This window comes from Calidris pugnax, unplaced genomic scaffold, assembly GCF_001431845.1.
Source record: "Calidris pugnax isolate Ruff unplaced genomic scaffold, ASM143184v1 scaffold215, whole genome shotgun sequence".
Lineage (NCBI taxonomy): Eukaryota > Metazoa > Chordata > Aves > Charadriiformes > Scolopacidae > Calidris > Calidris pugnax.
The window spans coordinates 1,298,692-1,318,990 of record NW_015090997.1 but is presented as its reverse complement, the minus strand read 5'-3'; the positions used below and the strand labels follow the sequence as shown (position 1 = coordinate 1,318,990).

General features: G+C 44.4%; 2 protein-coding genes across 6 annotated transcripts; both read left to right on the top strand.

Annotated features, from left to right (window-relative positions):
- Positions 1-865: 865 nt before the first annotated feature.
- Positions 866-20,257, top strand: ZC3H11A (zinc finger CCCH-type containing 11A). Of its 5 annotated transcripts, XM_014955436.1 has the most exons (19): positions 896-979; positions 6,423-6,478; positions 8,031-8,083; positions 8,425-8,626; positions 8,820-8,939; positions 9,758-9,881; positions 10,314-10,517; positions 10,808-10,924; positions 11,460-11,540; positions 12,033-12,143; positions 13,271-13,333; positions 13,586-13,681; positions 13,893-13,958; positions 14,275-14,772; positions 15,413-15,486; positions 16,258-16,582; positions 17,227-17,396; positions 17,808-17,875; positions 18,436-20,257. In XM_014955436.1, exons 4-19 carry the CDS (start codon positions 8,573-8,575, stop codon positions 18,695-18,697), a joined length of 2,433 nt encoding a protein of 810 aa, XP_014810922.1. In that variant the 5' UTR covers positions 896-979; positions 6,423-6,478; positions 8,031-8,083; positions 8,425-8,572; the 3' UTR covers positions 18,698-20,257. The 5 variants fall into 5 exon arrangements, with proteins under 5 accessions (XP_014810923.1, XP_014810921.1, XP_014810922.1 ...); XM_014955437.1 differs by lacking the exon at positions 6,423-6,478 and having other exon boundaries at positions 866-979; XM_014955435.1 differs by lacking the exon at positions 6,423-6,478 and having other exon boundaries at positions 893-998.
- Positions 871-6,704, top strand: ZBED6 (zinc finger, BED-type containing 6). The gene is given in 4 exon segments (XM_014955413.1): positions 871-998; positions 2,631-2,690; positions 3,737-3,841; positions 4,199-6,704. Coding segments are annotated over 4 exon segments (624 nt in total). The 3' UTR covers positions 4,530-6,704.
- Positions 20,258-20,299: the final 42 nt, after the last annotated feature.

Here is a 20,299-nt window from a genome sequence, read left to right as displayed (position 1 = left end):
AAAAAACAACCCCAATTTTTTTTTTTTTTTTTTTTTTTTTTTTTTTTTAATACAGCCCAGGCTGGATGCAGAGAAAGAAACAAATCACAGGGCTTTTAGTCATTTAATGGGGAAAATGGCTGTACCCACTGTGCCTGTGCCCCAGCCTCCCCTGAGGACAAGACAATGCTCCTGCTGCCCGGTGGCGGCTCACCACTGCCGCAGGGCCAAACTGGGGAAAGCCAGACACCAGCACACTGGGACAGAGAGGAGAAAAGCGGAGGGAGGCAGATTTAGGTCCGTGATCTACCATGAAGTCTGGGCAGGCCCATGCTGCCCTGACAGAGAAATGGCTGCCAGCCAGGCCCAGGCCTCCCCTCCCTGAGGCCCAGGCCCAGCCTGTGGTGTCCTAAGGACAAGTGCCTGCAGGCCGGGGAAACGGGATTAAAAAGGTAAAATAACGCCTAGCTTGGAAAGTGTAACCCCTGAGGCAGCGCCCAGCAGGGTGAGGGAGGGGATAAACGCCTCAGGGACTGAGGCCTGTTGCCATGGCGGGCAGGGGTGCACAACCTCACAGGGAGGTGGGCACTGGGCACCGCAGAGGGGACGGGGGGACACTCTGCTGTTCGCCCCACAATGGAGGGCTTTGTCTGGGGTCACAGGCGCTGGCGGGACCCCTCAGAGGAGGAAAAGGAGGAAAAGGAGGAAAAGGCAGAAAAGCCGCCCGCTCCGTTTACAGTCGCCCCCCGCCCCACTTCCGTCGCACCCCCCCCGGTGGGTGGTGCCGCCCGCGCGGAGCCCCGCCCCCGTCGCTCCCCAACGGGCGGAAGTGGCTCCTGGTGAAGCCGTTCCGGCCGCCACCTTAGCAACGGGCGAGCTGAGGTTGCCCGTATGTTAGGCGCCATCTTTGACGCTGGCAGCGGAGACGGCAACGGCCTGAGCGGCGGCCCCGGCGGATCGAGACGACGCGGTAGCGGCAGCGGCGGTCCCCTGGGGTTCGGTAAAGTCCCTGCTCGCCGGTAACTAGAGCCGTTCGTAGACCGCAGGCGCGGGGGAATGGCCTGTCGCCGGGCCCGGGTCCCCTTCGCTCCCCTGAGGGGAAGCAGGCCGCGTCCCCCGCGCCCGGCGGTGCGGGCGGCCCAGGCCGCGTCCCCGAGTCCTCCCCCCCGGGGTGTCCGTAGCCGTTGGGGCGGCGGGGGGGAGGCCGCTGGGGCCCCTGGGGCTGTGGGGGCCCTCCGGGTATGGCGGTGGGGGTGAGGCGTTCTCCCCGGGACTCTAGAGAGGGGGAGCTGCTCCCCCGCCGCCCGAGGTAGGCCCAAGGTCCCGTCTTCCTCCCCCCGCCCCGGTTACGGGGCCGCAGCTCTCCCGCCCCTGCCCTTCCCTCGGCCTTTAGCCCTGCCGTAGGCCTCGGCTGCGGCTTCCGCGTCCCTGTCCCGGTGGTCTCCCGGGGAAACGGAGCCCTCGGGCAGGCTCTGGAGAGGTTCGGTTGGGCCCGTTGAAGATCCCTATGCAGGTGCCTTATGAGTATTATGTTATTTTCAGTTAAAACCTTGTGCCTTCCTTTTGTAGCAATGCGTATAAGGGGCGTGCTGTAATGTAGTCATCTGACAAATTGCTCCTCCGTTCCCCAAAGGAGCTGCCTTCAGGATCTGACTAACTCTGGATGCACCCAGCTGTCATCTTAATTTCTCCTTTAGGTTGTTTAAAACAATCCGATTGGGTGACGTTTGGTTTTTGTTTCTTAAGAATTGGATCTTAGGGGGTTCTGTTTTCTTATATGGATGTTTATAACGAGAGTGTAAAAGTGATTTTTCCTGTTGGAGGGATCAGTAGTGGAGCCTACAAATTGTTTCCAGAACTGGTGCTTTGGGGTGCACACTGAGACTGAGCTCTGGGCCATGCTTTCAAAATAAAACACTGTGTTATTTGATTGTAAAAAAGGAGATCTCCTGGGGATAAGAGATTTTGAAATGATATCACACCCGCCACTGTGGCACCTGATTGAATTTGACACACATTAAACTGAACAGATAGGCTGAATTTGTCGCTGGATGGGTGTTTCAGGAGGGAAGCTAGTCTAGGGAAAACTTCCTCTTGCTATTGCAATTGCTATTGCAATTCTCATCTAAAATGGCACTCTTCCAAATGGCTGCTTCCAGGGGAAATTGACTCTTTTTTTGACATCTAATAACACATTTCACTGGGGAAGACGAGTTGTCATAGTAAATTGCTGCCAGGCTCTGATGTTCATTTCAGAAATAGAAAAAGAATGAGTGTCTTTTCTCTAAGTATTCCTTGTCTTGCCCCAAGAGTAGATGTAGCAGCTTCAGCAGTCCCTTTTAGTTTAGAATTCATTCTCGGTGCCCATCCAGGCACTGAGGAGGAAAAGCCAAGGGACAGAGAGAATGACAGAGGAGAACCACCCACTAAAGCTAGAGGAAAGAAGGGGTTATGCATTAAGGGAAAGCCACTACATTAAACATTGGTGCTATCTAAAAATTATGTTAAGAATTTGGAACCTGCTACATCTGCGTGTGCTGCAGTCATGCCTGTTGCCACTGAGCAAGACGGAAGGAGCTTCCTCACTGGATGCAGTGTGTTCAAGTGTGTGCTGTTGCCTGGAAGAAGAGCAAAGACTTCTGAAAAATCAGCTGTGGCGAGGCAGGTACTCATCTGGGGACACTGACTCTTTGGTGACATCTCCAAGCAGAGCATTGTTGGGCTGTGCAGCCGGGGTCACAGCTCTAAGTGCTGCAGGGCTCCTGACGGAGGGTTCAGCAGTGGGAGTTTGAGGTACATCCCCAGCTCTCAGGTCAGCAGTGACGGTGTGGCAGACCCACCAAGCTGGATTTCAGCTGGAAGAGGAGAAGGAGTTGACTGCGAATGTCCCTGGGTAAATGAGAGCTGTCAGAGATTTGCAGTAGATGTGGATCGTATCAGTGTGGCCGTTGCAGCTGCAGCAAAAGTGGATCATGGAGCATCTGGAGAAGATAAAGGGATTTTTCTTCATGGAAGCGACGCTGTCAAAAACCTTTTGATGCCAGAAGTGAGGAGACACACATCTGTTGTCTGGAACTTTTCATTATACATGACACACTCCCTGCAACATTTAAGAAGTGTGTCAGGCAGGACAGGGACTCTCCTTGGCTCTTCCACATTGCAGCAACGCTTCCTGATCACACACCCTGCACGCTGGGCCAGGACCTAAATGGGATGGTGCTGTTGGTAACCTGAGGCTTGGGAAGCCCTTCTGCATTTTTCTACTGTTCCACATGAATTTTTGCCCCATGAAGGTGATGTATTGAGCTATTTCTTTTCACCAGATAGGCTTGGAGACAGCCTAATGTTTCCAAGATTGGGTGTTCCTCTTCTTGTCTTTGCCTGCTGAGCAGGTGTTGGTAGGAGAAAGGACATGAATCTTACCCATGGGACTCTTAACCACGTGCTGCAGTGAAAGAACTCGGATATCAATGCACTTCAACTTTATAATAGATCTGTTTATCTGTTATTTATTACTGAAGACACTTTTTTTCCAGGCCAACTTATTAGAAGTTCATACAGATTGTGAGGCAGTCAGTTTCCATCTGTAGGATGGGACTGTACACCACTGTTGGAGAACTGTTTTTTTGTGGCTTTGGAGAAAGCGCAACACAAAAATACGCATTTAACTGTTGACGTGTGGACCTTTAACCATGGCACCCAAGTTACCAAATTGATGTGTGGCTTTCCCTTAATCCCCTCACCCCTGCCTTTCCAGCTTTGGACGACGCTGCCGACACAGCACTAGGTGCCAGCTGCCATGTTTTGCTTATATTGTAAAATTAATGATTCAGGACTTTGAGCAGAGGAGCACTGAGAACAGGTTAGCAGTTGCTTAAGAGACTTGCTTATTCATACTGCTGAGGCCCATAAATTTTCAGGAACTCAAACAGCTTTCAAACCACCTTCCACAGGATCACTGGAAGCAGGAAATAGCTGCTCAGTGACCCTGTCTCTACCTTTTATATGTTAAAGTAGCTTTAAAACAGCAGAAGGTGGAGCGACTTCGGGAGAATGGGGCTATTCTCGGCTCATTCCAGTGGTCCCAGATGTCTGATGGGCACAAGATTCTTGGCCTGCAGGTGAAGGCCAGTGGGGAACTGCAGTTCTAAGTCAAGTGCTGCCATCGGTCACCTCTTTCTGGCTTTTCAGAGCTCACTGAAAGACTTTGAAATCAAAGGTGTCAGTGTCGCCCTTGGACTGAGAGGTGGGTGATATATCCTAGCCTTGAAACTGGTTTTCTAAGGAGTGCTGTGCTGGGATCTGAACGTTTTGTCTTGGCCACTTTACTGGATCCCTGCTGTAAAGGTTGCTTTGAAGAATTCCTTCTGGTGCCTCTTGATGTGTCAAGCTCAAGACAGATCTGTACTGAAGTGGTGTCTGATCTGATGAGTGCTTCAGTTCAGGGTTATTTTTTGACAGTTCCAGAAACACCAGGCCAATCAGCCCTTTCAGGAACAGATGGATTTGCTTCTCATTTCAAGGAAGAACATTGTAATTTAAGTTCTTGAAGTGGCACATCTTCAAATAGAGTCGATCCAGCTGTCGAGGCTGGTAACTCAGGGCTCTGGCCTTCAGAGATCACCGTGAAATGTGACTCCAGCTCAGTGGCAGAGGAAGCTGAGACGATCATCTGCTTCAACCTTTGCCTTCTTGGCCAGCAACCTTGTGGTCTTTGCTCTCAGAGGGTCTTGGTTGCTGTAACCCTCAGTCACAGAACTTGCCCCCAGTCCATGTTTAGACAGTATTTAACAGCTAGAATTGACTAAACAAATGCGAAGAGTAGAAATTGAGACTTTTGCTCCAGTTTGGGACAACTTAGCTTTAGATTTAGAATGAGATGTGTTAGTGAGAGGCTGTTCTGTGCTTCAGACGAGGTGAAGGTGTGTGATGTGCGTGTTCTAACACACTGTTCCAGATTGTGACACACAGCACACCAGCACGCACCAGCACACACCCACACACACTGTGCTCTCAGCCCGTGGAGGACAGGAGCAGGTAAATCAGCAGCAGCTATTTTACCTCTGGGGTGACACTGACCGATTGAAACAGGGGGTTAGAACATGTAGTTCCTGCTGCTCTTCCTTCCCTGTCATCTCCCTCTACTGATAAACAGGGGTGTCAAAACATCTTTAATATTTTTGTAAGAAAAGACACAAAGTAGGCCAGCGAGTACCCCTGGGTAGATGCAGTAACACTTCTCTTGTGCATTTGTTGGGGTTCCCTTCTTGCTCTTTGGTAGCAGATGAGGAAGCTGGAAAAATGGACCAGGGAACAGGGCTCCTTCAGTACCAAGAAAGACAAGCTTGTAAAATAAACTAGACAGACTTTCATTACACTATTTATCTTTTCTAGCAAAGATAAAATTTATGGCACTTGTGGCTTGTTTTTCCTGACTCCTACCTGCTACATCTGTCATTTTTTTTTTCTTTTTTTTTTTTTTTTTTTTACGAAATGAATTCCAAAATCTCAGTAAAAAACTTTACTAGCGTTCTGGAGAAAAGAAAAGTGTTTAAAATTCTCATCAACTTCCACTGGAGACCTGCTGAGTGCACCAGAGTTACTCATTTTTATTCAGGCTTTCAGGGGTTAGTTCAGTTGATGTCTGTTCAGCACTCAGATTGCCATGTTAACTGATACCAGTTTAAAAAAAAAAACCACAACTATTTTTGAGTTAATATTTTTAAAAATGAAGAGACTTTTAAGGAGTTTGGAACTTTGAAGGTTTTTTAGGGGGTTTTTTGTGGGTTTTTTTTTGTTTATTTTAAAGTTTTGCTTTTTTGCCCATTCCTTAAATAAGATCCATTCAAATTCTGAGCAGCTCTTGAAGCCTGCTCAGGAATATGGAAGGCAACAACCAAAATGCTGAGCTGCCTGGGTGTTCAAACCAGCTAAATCTGAGGGGGTTTCTTTTTTTCTTTTTTTTTTCCCCAGTTCTGGTGGATATAGTAACGTTGCATTATACAGGGGTCTCTCACTTCCTAGGGAAAAGAAACGCCGCCTTCTAGAGCATGAATTCCTTCTGATTTGTGTTTGAATGCCCCTGCTCAGCCAAGCAGTGGTCCTTAATTGCCATCTGTTTAAGTCTTGGCTTGTGCAAACTAAAGAAATGTACTTGAAATTTAACTGTCAGTGAAATTTAACTTGGTGACACGTTTTGGAAAAATTTTTCTTACCAAACTTCTACATGAAAGAGCACCAGGAATTTTTAGAAGTAGATGCATAGGAATCTGTGTGACCCAAAGTCTGGTTTTGAAGGTGCTAAAGGTCAAAAGTGAATAGTCCCATTAATACCGAAGAAGGGAAGAAAACCTTGCCCTTAACTCCTGTTTTTATTCCCTTTGTCAAGCAGTCAAAAACCAGTAACTAATACAAAAACCCAACTTTTCCTCTCTTTATTTTAGATTTGGGAAAATTCCCTGCCAAAAAAAAATATCCTGGAAAATTCACTAGTGTTTGTGTGAGTAAAAGGTTCCAACCTTTTATTATTAATTTGTAAGAACTTTTTCATTCAGTTTTGTCCAGAAGAGTCGGAAATACTTAGCACAGAAATGTGCAGCATTTTAAAGAAAGGGGTCAGAATCACTTCAATTTCAACTTTTTCTGGTCTGGTTGCAGGTTTTATGGCATTTATGTATCTTTAAAAAAAATAAGAAAGTATCTGACCACATCAAAAAAAAAAAAAAAAAAAAAAAAAACGTCCAGAAGAGTCGGAAATACTTAGCACAGAAATGTGCAGCATTTTAAAGATAAGGGGTCAGAATCACTTTAATTTCAACTTTTTTCTGGTCTGGTTGCAGGTTTTATGGCATTTAAGTATCTTTAAAAAAAATAAGAATCAAAGTATCTGACCACATCAAAAAAAAAAAAAAAAAAAAAAAAAACAACTGCTTCCAGCTAAATGAAATTGGTTTCAGCTCTGGTGGCACCAAAAAAATCCTCAGCTGTTGAATTGGACCTAAGCCATCTTCCCAAACTCTCTGTGATCTTGCAGCAGTGGATGATGATGGATACATGGATTAGGGAACAGCACGTGATGGCACACTCCTGGAAAAAGAAAACAAATTCTTTCCTCAAATCAAAATAATTCAAAATTATTGGTATCATGCAGCCATGCCGCTTGCAAAGTGAGCATTTCCCTGCCTCTCAAAGCTTGCTGTATCCTTGATCTGCTGTCTTCCTGCTCTTAATTGATTGCAACTCCACGTGTCTGATCAGGGCTAAAAGTTGTTCTGGGTACAGATTCATACAACATACACTGTGCACGTGTGTGTGTATAGATATGTTCATACTGTATGCATGTACAGACGTATGCATATTTGTGTGCTGGCCCCAAAATCACTCGTGTTCTAAAGCCTTGAAGGCATATTCATCAAAATATTATGTAGATCGTTCATTTTTACCAGTTCCCTCAAAATTAGAAACTTTTTATTCAGTCTTAATGTGGCAAATGGCCAAATATTCTAATTTTTACTACCACTCATGCTGACTTTATTATCACTCGCTCTTGGTGTGTGTATAAACACATATGTGTATGTCTATACATATTTGTGTATTTATACACACGAGTATGTTTTTATTGTACAGGTAATAAAGATGGGGGAAGGTTTTTCTGTTTTCTTAATAGGTGAAGAAATCTTGAAGACCAGAAATTGCAACTTATTGAATTTTAAATTAAAAAAAAAAAAAAAATTAGAAAAAAATTGTCCGGCTGTGGAAGATGGATCCTCATTTTTGCAGCCACTTTGAATCCCAAGTTCATCTTTAAATGCACTGGGTTTTTTGTTGGTTTTTTTGGTTTTTTCCTTTTTTTTTGAAGAGCTAACTAACCCTGGCTGTCTCCAGTCTGACAGTATTCAAATGGACTTGCTTCCTCCATTAGTTGTAAGATGTTTAAAAGCACATCCCATGTTTGAATTGTGGATGAGAGGTTCCCTTGGCAATGTGAGAAGGAAAATTCTTTCTACCCCTTTATTATTAATTCACGGATTCAGTGTTGGTTCGGCCTACAGGAGAAGTTAACTGGAAGTCTTTGAAGATCAGTATCTTTGCTGAAGTTGTCCAGGTATGTTCTCCTGACCCCTCACTAGCTCCATTGCCCTTCTAAGCATTGACTGATAATTCAAATGTATGACCTGTTATTTTAAGAAAAAATTGGGCTTACAGACACATGCAATAGGTTTATTTTCTGTGCTCTAAGGCATGTAAGTATTAGTAAGGACACAGAAAAGAACGTTTGCTTACAAAATGCATGCTGTTTTACAGAAGTTTGAGTCAGTATTGGGGCAGTTTTTGTGACCAGCTAATTTTAAGACATTGTCCCCCTCAAGAGACTAATTTGATTAACATAAAGCAGCTGTGAAAATGATTATTACTTAATTACTTTTTATTGATACCTTTCTTTAGGGTTACTTTTAAAAAGAAGATTTCACTGATCAAGCCAGTAGAAGACTTTCAGTCCAAGAAAGAGTGAAGTGAGCTCTTGCCAAGAGTGGAGGAAGTCCCTGTTGAGCAAACACTTCTGACCTGAGCTTGTTCTAAGAATTTGTCCATTATGTCCAACCAAGGAGATGATTGCTACTTCTATTTCTATTCCACGTGTAACAAGGTATGTTTGGGTTTCTCTTTGCTTTTTTTACTTTTTAGTTTTTCAGAGAGGAGGGGGAAGAATGGGAGGAGACATACAGGTTTCCAGTGACTTAACAAGCAGTTAAATTCTGACTCCAGCTCGAATAGCATGGACTTTTTTTTTAGGCTATCCTAATTTATTTTCCTTTTTGTTCATTTCTTTTTGGTGACAGGGAGACAGCTGTTCCTTCCGCCACTGTGAAGCTGCTCTGGGGAATGAAACAGTCTGCACACTGTGGCAGGAGGGTCGCTGTTTCAGGAATATCTGCAGATTCAGACACATGGAAATCGATGTGAGTGTTTCTCTAAAGATGTGTCCTCAACTGAAAGCATTTTTTGTTGCTGTAGGTGGACTGAATGTGCTTTTATGTGATAGATTTCCTTGCTTTAAAATGATGCTGGCTTCTGTTACGGAGAGGGAAATGGGAGGAAGTTGGGGGAAGAAAAATCAATGTCTTGGGTACATCTTGGCAAGAAATTTTTGTATTAGGTGCTGACATTATTTTCTTAAGAGAGGAAAAAGCATCATTGATGGGACTGCTGAGATGTGCTGGAGCAGGGTGGTAGGGAACAGCCTGCTCTAGGCTCCTGAGGGCTGGGCTCGATATCAGCCCGTCGCGTCTCTTCCGCCCTGGATTTCTTCAGATAACCTTGTTCTGACCCCTTGGGGTGGTACAGGGTGGGGAGAGAGAAGATGGGAGGGAACTAAGGCTCTGAAAGCTAAGTTCAGATAAATTTAACCTAGGCAATTTGAAACATTTTTTCTCTCTGAATAATTTCAAATTAGTTTAATACACCACCTAGGCAATTTGAAACATTTTTTCTCTCTCTGAATAATTCCAAATTAGTTTAACACACTCTGAACTGATGAGTGAGAGTGCCATCTTCTCAACCTGAGAGAGATCAAAGCTAGATAATATGTAGTTGTTACTGCTTACACAAACTTTGTGTACATGCCCTGAAATACTTTATTTCCATGATAAATTGACCTTTGGGATGACGTTTCAGCACTGCACTGCAGTAGCCCTGTCTCTGGCATGATGTGGAACTATGTCTCTTTGCAAATCTAAGATGAGCATTGCCATGAGTTTTGGTTTTTTTCTGCCTTCAGAAAAAGCGCAGTGAGATTCCTTGCTACTGGGAGAACCAGCCCGTGGGGTGTCAGAAATCCAACTGTGCTTTTCATCACACAAAAGGACGTTATGTCGATGGACTCTTCTTACCGCCGAGCAAAAGTGAGTTTCTTAGGTCCTTTTTCTTGAAGTATTAAAGAATTAATTTTGAATATTACTTGGGAGTGGGTACAGTACTGCAGAAGACATCAAGTTAATTTATGAGTGCAGGGAGAAGTCTGCAGTCATAGACTCTCAGCTTAACTGAATGTAGTTCTGGTATTTAATTTTTATTTTAACATGCTGCCTCTCTGTGCTTTGTGTGATCTTTGCCTTTCAGTCTGATTTCTCCTCATTTAATCCTTTCTGGGTGGTGAGATTTGTGTGTGAAGGGAAGCCATTGGTCATAGTGTAACCAAGGGTGGGGAATGGGAAACTCTAAATTCAGCAGTCAGGTGGGTTATGTACCTCTTCTACCATATCTACGTAGTGAGTGCAACATTGGGGTCAAGCTTTTAAATGGCCAAATCACAGATGATCCTCCTCTTCCTCCAGCTACGCTGCCGAGTCCACCCGAGTCTGCGGAAGACGATGGGAAAATGACTCAGATGTCACTGCAGCAAAACAAACTTTCTGTCCAGTCCAATCCCTCTCCACAGCTGAGGGGGGTGATGAAAGTGGAAAACTCTGAAAATGTCCCAAGTCCTACACATCCTCCGGTTGTAATCAACGCTGCGGATGATGATGAAGATGATGATGGTGAGCATTCTTTACTTATTGAGGGCGTTCCTACTGTAAGTGAAGGTGTAAGTCAGAGAATACATGAACTGTGTGGTGGTTAAAGCTACAAACAAGAGTCTGGAGTCCTAAATATTTTTTCCTACTATAGATCTTCTACTGACACGCGTTCATCAAGTCAATATAGCTGTTTAAAAAATCCTTCTATAAACTGAAATACATGTTATTGTATGAGCTACATAAACATGAAAAATCTTGTCTAATCCCTGCTGCCTAACTGTAAACTGAATAGGTTTATTTTTGCCTTTCAGACCAGCTTTCTGAAGAAGGAGATGAAACTAAAACACCCGTCCAGCAACCGGCGACAGAAGCCCATAATGGATTGCGGATAATTTCCACTAGGAAATCCAATGCTAATACAAAGCCAGGTATTGTAACAGCTGTGGTTGGGTGGATTGGAAGGAGAATTTGACAATTAACTCAAAAGCAGTATGTTCTAAAAACACAATACAACATAGGGTGGCTGGATGCAGTCAGTTATTTCCATGACCTCATTCCTATCTAATTATGTCACGTGTCCCTTGGATCAGACAGATAAACTCCTCTTTTTTTACTTTTCTAGAGCAAAACAGAGCCACAGAGTGGAGTTCAAATGTCTGTAGATGTGTCCTTTCAAACTGTGGAAAGCCTTGTCTAATGACAGAGGAATCTGCTATCATGTAGATGGATTAAAATGCTTAAAACTACAGGTTTTACCCTGTAGGATGGGAGGAGGGGTGAGGAAAGGTGCCAGTTGCTTACCAAAATACCATCCGTTCTATGGCTTTTTTTACTTGTGGGGAGTGCTGACAGGCTTTATTCGAAATACTTTGGAAACATTCTAAGCTGTAAGAAGCGTGAGGATCTGTGCTCTTCAACGTGTGCCTTTAAGCCTCAGCTTCATGAACCCTTCTGTGTTTTCAGATGACAATTTAAATTTCGGAATAAAAACACTTGAAGAAATCAAATTGAAGAAACTAAAGGAAAAAACAAAAAAACAAGGTGGTGAGTTAATATCCCGCACTTTCTAACCCTAGTGCCTTCTGTTCAACTTGGTCCTTTTTTCTTTTTAAATTCTGCTATTACCTGCATAGCTGGCTGTGCACTGGTGAATAGAATTATTTGCAAAAGAGGGGAAATTTCTTTGGCGCTGTTGAGTTCAGATTGGGAGATGATTTCAGCTGAGAGCTGCTTGAGGGATAGATTTCCTTGGTTAGGTGGGGGCCTTGAGCTACTTTGATGTGTAACCTCTTTTCCTAAACAGTGGTGTTTATGTTGGAATTCTAAAAGCACATCAGGGGACAGTGCTCATCTCTCATTTGCATGTTTGACAGTAATGAGTACCTAATGGTTTTGGTCTTGATAGTTTTTTTGTTTGATTTAGTTGGGTTTTTTTCCTAAACATCCTTGTACCTAATGGTTTTGGTCTTGATAGTTTTTTGTTTGATTAAGTTGGGGTTTTGCCCTAAACATCTTTGTTTTGCTTCCTTTTATTAGAAGGTCCTTCAGGAGCCTCTGTTCATCCGCTCCAATCCCGGACCGTTCCTGTGCCAGAAAAGGAAAATGTACGGACCGTAGTGAGAACTGTGACTCTGTCTACCAAGCAAGGTAACAGTGAATGCTGTTGTTTCCATTTCATGGCTCCTAGACCTAAAGGTTAAGTAATTATTAAGATAATCCAAATGTGCTGCCTTTTCTAATTAAAACCATGCTTTTATGCTTAAAGTGCCTGGTCCTACTGGAAAAAATTGTCATTTGTAGGTGCTGAGTTTGTTGTATTGCAAGGCCTTTTCTAATTAAAACCATGCTTTTATGCATAAAGTGCCTGGTCCTACTGGGAAAAAAAATGTCATTGGTAGGTGCTGAGTTTGTTGTATTGCAATAAAAGATCAAGAGGTGTGTTTTGTCAGCCCAACATTAAGCCATAGCTAAACATACATTATCACCATCCCACAGACTCTCAAATGTGTTTAATTTGACTTTCTGTGTTCCTGAAGTTGAGTGAGGTTTGTGAATGAGCTCAGGTGTTGACAGCGTGTGACAGAATCAGTGGTTGGGTTAAGTGCAGTAGCAGCAGAGAGAGGCTAATGTCAAAACAAGTGTCAGTATCCAAATAGGGGACAACTGAAAAAGAGGAGGATAATTAAAGTTAAAACCTATAGAAGATGGTATTATACAAGGAACCAATTTTTGAAGCGTAGAAGAGGCTGACAGTGGGAGTTGCAGACAGTAGTGTGATATAAGTCTGTCTATAAATGGCTGTGTTTAGATCTGCACAAATTCCTTTTTAAGGCAAAAAGTGTATAGAACTACCTCTACTTGTAGTCATTCTTTTATGTGGTTTGGCTACCAAAAGAGTGTGCTAGCAGAGAGAGGCTGATGTCAAAACAAGTGTCAGTATCCAAATAGGGGACAACTGAAAAAGAGGAGGATAATTAAAGTTAAAACCTATAGAAGATGGTATTATACAAGGAACCAATTTTTGAAGCGTAGAAGAGGCTGACAGTGGGAGTTGCAGACAGTAGTGTGATATAAGTCTGTCTATAAATGGCTGTGTTTAGATCTGCACAAATTCCTTTTTAAGGCAAAAAGTGTATAGAACTACCTCTACTCGTAGTCATTCGTTTATGTGGTTTGGCTACCAAAAGAATGTTCTTTTTGGGACATGGGCTAGAAGGACAATGTTTTACTGGCTACTGGTTTCTGTGCACTAAAGAGGTTATTCTTTGTTTTAGGGGAGGAGCCTGTGATTCAACTGAATCTTGCAGAGAGACTGGGTAAACGGCAAACCTCCATGGGTAAGAGCTCTTTATGAGCTATTTGGGTGCCCTCTTTTAAACATGACTATATTTAAGGGTATTTTTGCTGTATGAGGAGGAAAATACTTGTTGGTGGAGGTCTGTATTGACTGCAGAAATGGCAAACTTTGTTAGCAACTGAAAGACAGATATAAGAAAATATACCTGGAAGGGTTGAAGTTTGTGGGTGACTGTTCTTAAATCCTCTTCCGGAGGAATGGTCTTAAATTATTTCTTATTTTCTCTCTAAAGCTGGTAAAAGTGTCCTTCCGCTAAAGCGCAACCTTGCTGAGAGGCTGGGAAAGAAGATAGAGACTCTGGAGAATGCTGACAAAGCACCAAAGAGAGGTACAGCTCCTAAACAGACACCTGCATTTGATGCACAAATTTTCTGTTTAGGTTTTCTGTTTGTCCTTTCTTTTAATGGTTCTTTTTTGCATGTTGGTTGAGGGCTGAAGGTAACTTTGAATCCCAGTGAAGAATCCCGTCTCATTTCGAAACGTGAACACAAAATAGAGATTTATGTGGTCTTCTAAATTTTTTCTGTTCTATCTTGCAGTTCAAGTCCCCAAGTCTCTGAAGGAGAGGCTGGGATTGCCCTCTGAGCAGACCAGTACAGAGACAGGTAATAACTGGATATTAAATATGGCTCTCCCTTTTATCCTACTGTGAAATTCCATATAGCCCTGAAAGTTAATTTAAAAAACCTACCTGATTCCTGTTGCTTGAGTCCTGAGACTGTCCCAGTGGCTCGCAATGGTTCAAAATCCAGGCGGCTTAGAGGAGATGGAGCATATTATGCAGAATGATACTAGCCAAAGATGCATTCTTGGGAACACTCAAACCTAGTTTTCCTTAGCCCTATGACAGATTTTGGAGACTTTTGATACTGTTGGACTCTCCTTAAATGTTGGTGCTTCTCTTTTCTTTGATGATGACAGAGAAGGCTGCTAAGCCATCAGGAGAGATCCGCGTGAAGACACTGGAGGAAATTCGCCTTGAGAGAGCTCATCAGAGACGAGGAGACCCTCAAGCCAAACCCCAGACCGAAGGACGCTCTAAACCAGAAGATCCCAGCTCAGGAGCAAGACCTTCCCCTGCAGTTCGTATCAAAACTTTCTCAGGAGTCCTGGCTGGAAAAAAACACAAACGATTGGAAGAAGAGAAGCAAAAACCAGAAGAGGTTCCTGCCAAGAAAAAAGTGGAGAGTGAGCCCAAGAAGCAGAGCTTTCTTGCTCCGTCTGTGCCCTGCAAAGTGCAGCTGGCGGAGCCGGCAGGGAAAGCCAAGCCAGCAGAAGTGCGTATTAAAACCTTGGAAGAAATCAAGCAGGAGAAAGCTCTGCGGATGCAGCAGAGCAGAGAAAATGTGCCAGCTCCACCAGCACAACCCGAACCTGCCCCGCCGGGGAGGAGGCTGTTACGGATCACAAAGCTGACAGGTGAGAGATGATTCGGTACCTGCCCTGCTGAAGTGCTTCCCCTGCCAAGCAAATTCAGTTTGCTTGGGGTTTGCTTGCTTTTTCCTTCTATGTGTGCTAGAGGAGAGGATAAAAGGGTTTAAGGCTGCAAAGTGAAAAGGCAAGAAAGTGCCAGAATGTGCAACCGTATTCTTTTCCATGAATGACAGTTTTCTCTATTTTCCACCGGAAGATTCATTCATTGAGGAGCTTTGTAGTCTCATTTCTCTCTTCTGTTTTTTCTGCCATCTGTCTGTGAAAGGGGATCTTCCCTGTGCTGATTCCAAGTTAACCTTCCTCTTTGGCATAAGGATTGTTCAACCTGGTTATTGATGTATAGGTGTTTGCAAAGCATATATCAACTTCTTAATGGGGGGGCAGGTTTTGTCAAAAATGACTGAGCATTAAAGATCTCATCATTAAGTTTATATGGGCCATGTAAAGAGAGACAGTGGGATGGAGGGAGAGAGCTCCAATGCTGCCTGGATTGCTTACTGTAGCCTTTCCCTCTGTCCCATTATAGACATGAGGAAGTAAACACACCAAGGAAACAGAGCTGACCAGGTTTCTTTATTCCTGCTGTTGACAAAATGACTATTTTTTTTTTTTATTTGTTTTAAAGCACCTGGAAGAGAAGAAAAGAAGATAGTGGAATTGAACAAATCTTCTCCCAAAGCTGTCTCTGCACCTGCGGAGGTGAGCCCCTTGTGAAGACACACATATATTCATACAAATTTTGATAAATTTCATTAAGCTTTGTTTGTAACTCACTGCATGCTCCCAGTTTGAGTGTGTTCCTACCTTCCTGCGTTTGGTAAGTGCCGCAGTGAAGTCCTAAAGCCCTGTCCCTTTCAGTAGCATTTCCAGACAACGTTGTGATCCTCGAGTTTGAATTAATGTGATTATACCTGACAATGACTAAGAAACCCTTGTAGCACCAGGTAAAATCTGTGGGGTTAATGTGGAGAGAATGTTTTTAATCTCAGTGACTTCACGTCAGACTTGGATGATATCTTTAAGTCCTGAGCTGAGTATTTTAATAGAAAAGGCCAGTAGTTTGTCTTAGAGGAAACCAGTCTGTCCATGAGTGCTGTACTGGGGAACTTGTCTGATTTTCCATTGCTTAAAAGGGATGTAATAGATTACAGCCAGAGTCTTCTGCTCTGTTAAAGCAGCTTGCTGTGTTGGGAATTGCAGGCTTTTGAAACAGTATTTCCATAGCAAAGCATGGATCTTGTTACAGGCAACGTTTTATGGGGGAAAAAAATGTCAGATCTGAGTGGTATTAATGTGCTCTGTTCCACATGTTCTTCATGTTTCGTTTTATGGGGGAAAAAAATGTCAGATCTGAGTGGTATTAATGTGCTCTTCATGTTCCACATTTCGGAGGGATTGCTGCTCACATTTTCTTAATGAAATCTCCATAGATTTTTGTGCTATTAATCCTCCTCTTCTATTTCTCCCTAGCCCTCTGATCAGAGTGCAACTAATTCTAAAGTTCAAGTGAAGAACCTTGAAGAAATGATGAGGGAGAAGCGGCAACTGAAACGGCGCCAAGAAGAGAAGCTTCAGAAGGAAGCAGCTGCTGTGCCCTCTCTTGTGGAAAAAGTGGTCAAGGATAAAACTCCAGCATCAGGGGGTCCTGAATCCACCGTGGTTTCAGGGTCACCTTATCAACTTGCCAAGAGGATATCGGTGAAATCACCAGAAGGTGGGGTTGAAAGCCCTGGAAAGGATGCTGCTGTATCACTAGGGAAACAGACAGCTCCGCTTCTGGAAAGGAAAACTGAAAGTAAGTGGTGACTGTATGTTGAAGAGTTACGTTAGGTCCTGTTTTGAAAAAAAGGCAGAAAATGACAATTTTCACATTGTAACTGACTTTTCTTTTTAAGATTTTTGCTCGGCAGAAAATGACAATTTTCACATTGTAACTCTGACTCCTTTTTTTTTAAGATTTTTGCTCTTTTTTTATGGCTTGTTGGTAAACAGAGTTCCTGTGTGGAAAATATGGCTGAGAATCTAGGAAAAAGCAGTGCAGTTGTGCTGCCCAGATACATTTATAGCCATAGGACGAGGGGAAATGGTTTTAAACTGAAAGAGGGGAGATGGAGCTGAGATGTGGGGAAGAACTTGTTTGGTGTGAGGGTGGTGAGAGCCTGGCCCAGGTTGCCCCGAGAAGCTGTGGCTGCCCCATCCCTGGAGGGGTTCAAGGCCAGGTTGGAGGGGGCTTGGAGCAACCTGGGCTGGTGGGAGGTGTCCCTGCCCAGGGCAGGGGGTGGCACTGGGGGGGCTTTAAGGTCCCTTCCAACCCAAACCATTCTGCGATTCTGTTTAACTAGAAGGATTATGGGACTGTGAAGAGAACCTATGATGTTTTTGGTTTTTTTTCCTGAGGCAGAGCAAGGCTGTATCTGTTCTCTCTTCCTTTTTCTCCAGCCAAACCCAAGCTGTGCCTGAAGCCTTCGGATGGGAAAGGCACCTCCCCGATGAAACAGGCGCTGAAGCGTAAGTCAGCGGAGAGTCATCCCTCTGCTGTGGCGGCTGTGAAACCATTGAGTGCCACTGGTGGTGACATGAAGGAGCCTTCAGCTAAAAAAGCAGCTGTGGTAAGGACAGTGCCTGAGGGAGTGGCGGGTCCTGAGTAGAATTTATGCCCGAGTTTTACCCTCCGCTTGGACAAAAGATGGAATAACAAAATGTTCCACAGGTCTCTGTTCCCTTTTAAATCGAGAAACAGTTTGCAGGGTGGTGGTAGAACCTTTCTGCTTCTTATTAGATGAACGGCAGCGTTTACATAATACTCTGCTGTAATTTCTCTGTGGTGTGAAGGATTTTGTCCGTTAATGCTGTGTTCTTAACAAAGTCACAGGGTCATTAGTAAGCTTCAAGTGAATACTAACTTTTCATAGGAGTGTCCTGGTTATGGCTCAGCAATGCCAGAGGAGAAGCAGTGGAGGAAGAATTAACTAAGAAGTCTTTTACCTGTGTATCATAAAAAACATCTTGCTTCTTCCTAGGCCGTTGTTCCTGCATTGCCTGAGGACAGCCTGGTCTCCATACCCGGGAGAGAAAAACCCCAAACCAGGTAATAACCACAACTTGTTCTTTTTCTTGATCGATGTGTCTTTCACACGAAACAGAAGTTTTTTTTCACATGTGGAAAAATGAGAGTTTTGAGATAATTCATTCCAAAATTCAACAAAGGAACAATTAATCTGAAATCATTTCCTAGCAGCTTGCAGTAATGCTTATTTAGATTCTTTTCTTAAAACACTGCGAGTTGGTACAGTTCTTCAGTGACTTCTTGGGTGTTCTGAATGCCTGAGCGCAGATGGGGTGAAGCTGGAGATGGGTCAGGGTGGAAAACAGCCTCTTTCTTCTGAAATGGCAAATGAAAGTTCTTCCCCACATCTCAGCTCCATCTCCCCTCTTTCAGGGTCAAACCAGAGTCCCTCCCCATCTCTCCTGGAGCCCCTTTAGGGACTGGAAGGGGCTCTAAGGTCTCCCCGGAGCCTTCTCTTCTCCAGGCTGAACCCCCCCAACTCTCTCAGCCTGTCCTCCCAGCAGAGGGGCTCCAGCCCTTGGATCATCTTCATGGCCTTGATTCAAACACTGATTTGTTCTCTCTGTTTCTCTTCCTCCAAGCCCTGAGCTGCATATGGGGAGCCAGGTGGACTCCGTGGGGCAGTCAGAGGTCTCAAGCTCAACTTCACCTTCTTCGGTAGCGGCGAAGACACGTCGGCTGAGCTCCACAGGGGCTGGGAAAGCTCCCTTATCTGTAGAAGATGACTTTGAGAAGCTTATTTGGGAAATCTCAGGAGGCAAACTGGAAGCAGAAATCGACCTGGACCCAGGGAAGGATGAGGATGATCTCCTCCTGGAACTTTCAAAAATGATTGACAGCTGAACTGCACACTCTTCGAGGTTTAAAAAAAAAAAAACACCAAACAAACCCAAAACAACCCTCCCCCCCCAATATTAAAACTGTCTTTTGTTGGATACCCGGAGGTGATCCTTTTTCTAGCTGAGGCTTTGCATTGAGTTTTAAAGCACAGTTGAACTGGTAGAAATTGGCAATACCTGCACTTGGTTGTCCTCGATGTCCCTGCTGGTCAGAGTCCCTTCCCTGCCCGTCGGCGGCCGCCTTCCGCATTCAGAGGACAAAGCACTTGTTTTTTTGGGGGACAGAGACGTGCCCATCTGTAAACTGTGCTGGTTGTGACCTGCTCTACTGATTCTCTGATGCTCTGAAGGCGTAAACTTAAAAGCTTCTTCCTTCCTCCCAGCCCCATCTTGGCACAACTCAACCTTCCAGCGCGTTTCCAACCTTTGCTGGTCTGATTCCTCGGACAGTCGATACCTAAAGCCCGGAGTTACTATGTCAACTCTTGAGTTTGGTTTCTGTACGCTATCGTTTTGACTTTTAATCAACTTAATGAAAAAGCCTGGGGGGCGGGAGGGAGCAGGGTAATTTCTCTCAAGTATCTTGGACCAAACGTGCTGCGGGGCTGGCGGGGGGGGTCAGCCCTTACTTTGAATTATCAGGGACGCTCCTGTGTTTGTGAGAAGCAGCAGCTGGAGAGCACAGCTGGAATAGCTGGAATATCCCCTCCCAAAGCTTTGGGGGAGAGGGGGAGAGAGAGAGGGCTGGTGGGAGGTACTCGGGATTCCTCCCCGTGTCTGCAGTAAATTGGTTAAAGTAAGAATTGGCTTAAAAGTGCCTCTCGGTTCCCAGAATCTCTCCCCTGAGCTGCTGGGAAGTGGTGGGTGCTCAGAATCCTCTTTGTCCCTTTGGCACCCACCCAGGGGGGAGTGTGTGCCCCGGGGCCACCCATCTCAGAACCCGGTGCCTCAGCAGGACCAACCCCCCTGCCCTTTGATTTTTTTGGGGCCATTTCCCAGGGATTCTCACCTCGGTCTCTTCTGTCCCAGCGCTGCGGGTAGAGGTGACGGCTGTCTGTGTGTGTATGGATTTGTCACCCTACAAAAAGCCCCCCAGACTGGGGCTGTATTGAGTACCTTGCCACCGAGTGATCTGTTTATCCCCTCACAGATATAGTTTGAATTATTTTCCTATTTTTATTTCGAAGGAACTCTGAAGTATCTTCCTCCTATTCGTGAAGCTGTGGGCCCTCAGGCATTTGCTGCTGGCAGAGGAAAAAAAAAATAGTAGTTTGGTTGTAAATACGTTCTTTTTGGAAAGAAAAAAAAAAAAACATTTTTGTGTGCTTGGCTCATCCACTGTGATGTCTTAGTTCCTCCAGGAAAAGTTTGGGAGTCGGGCTTTCGGCCTGGGCCCCCCCGCTTTCTGTAAATATTTTATTCTTCCCTTTTATATTTGTATTCTATTTAAGGTATTGTATTGAAACGTAGCCTGGCCTCCTTCCGCGCCGGTAGGTGAACCGTTCCAAGCGTCAGCAAGTTAACAAGTGGTTTTTAAAGAAATAAAAAATATATAAAACTGCCAGAGGTGAAGTGTTTGGTCTGTCCTTGGTGGTGGGGGGGGAGC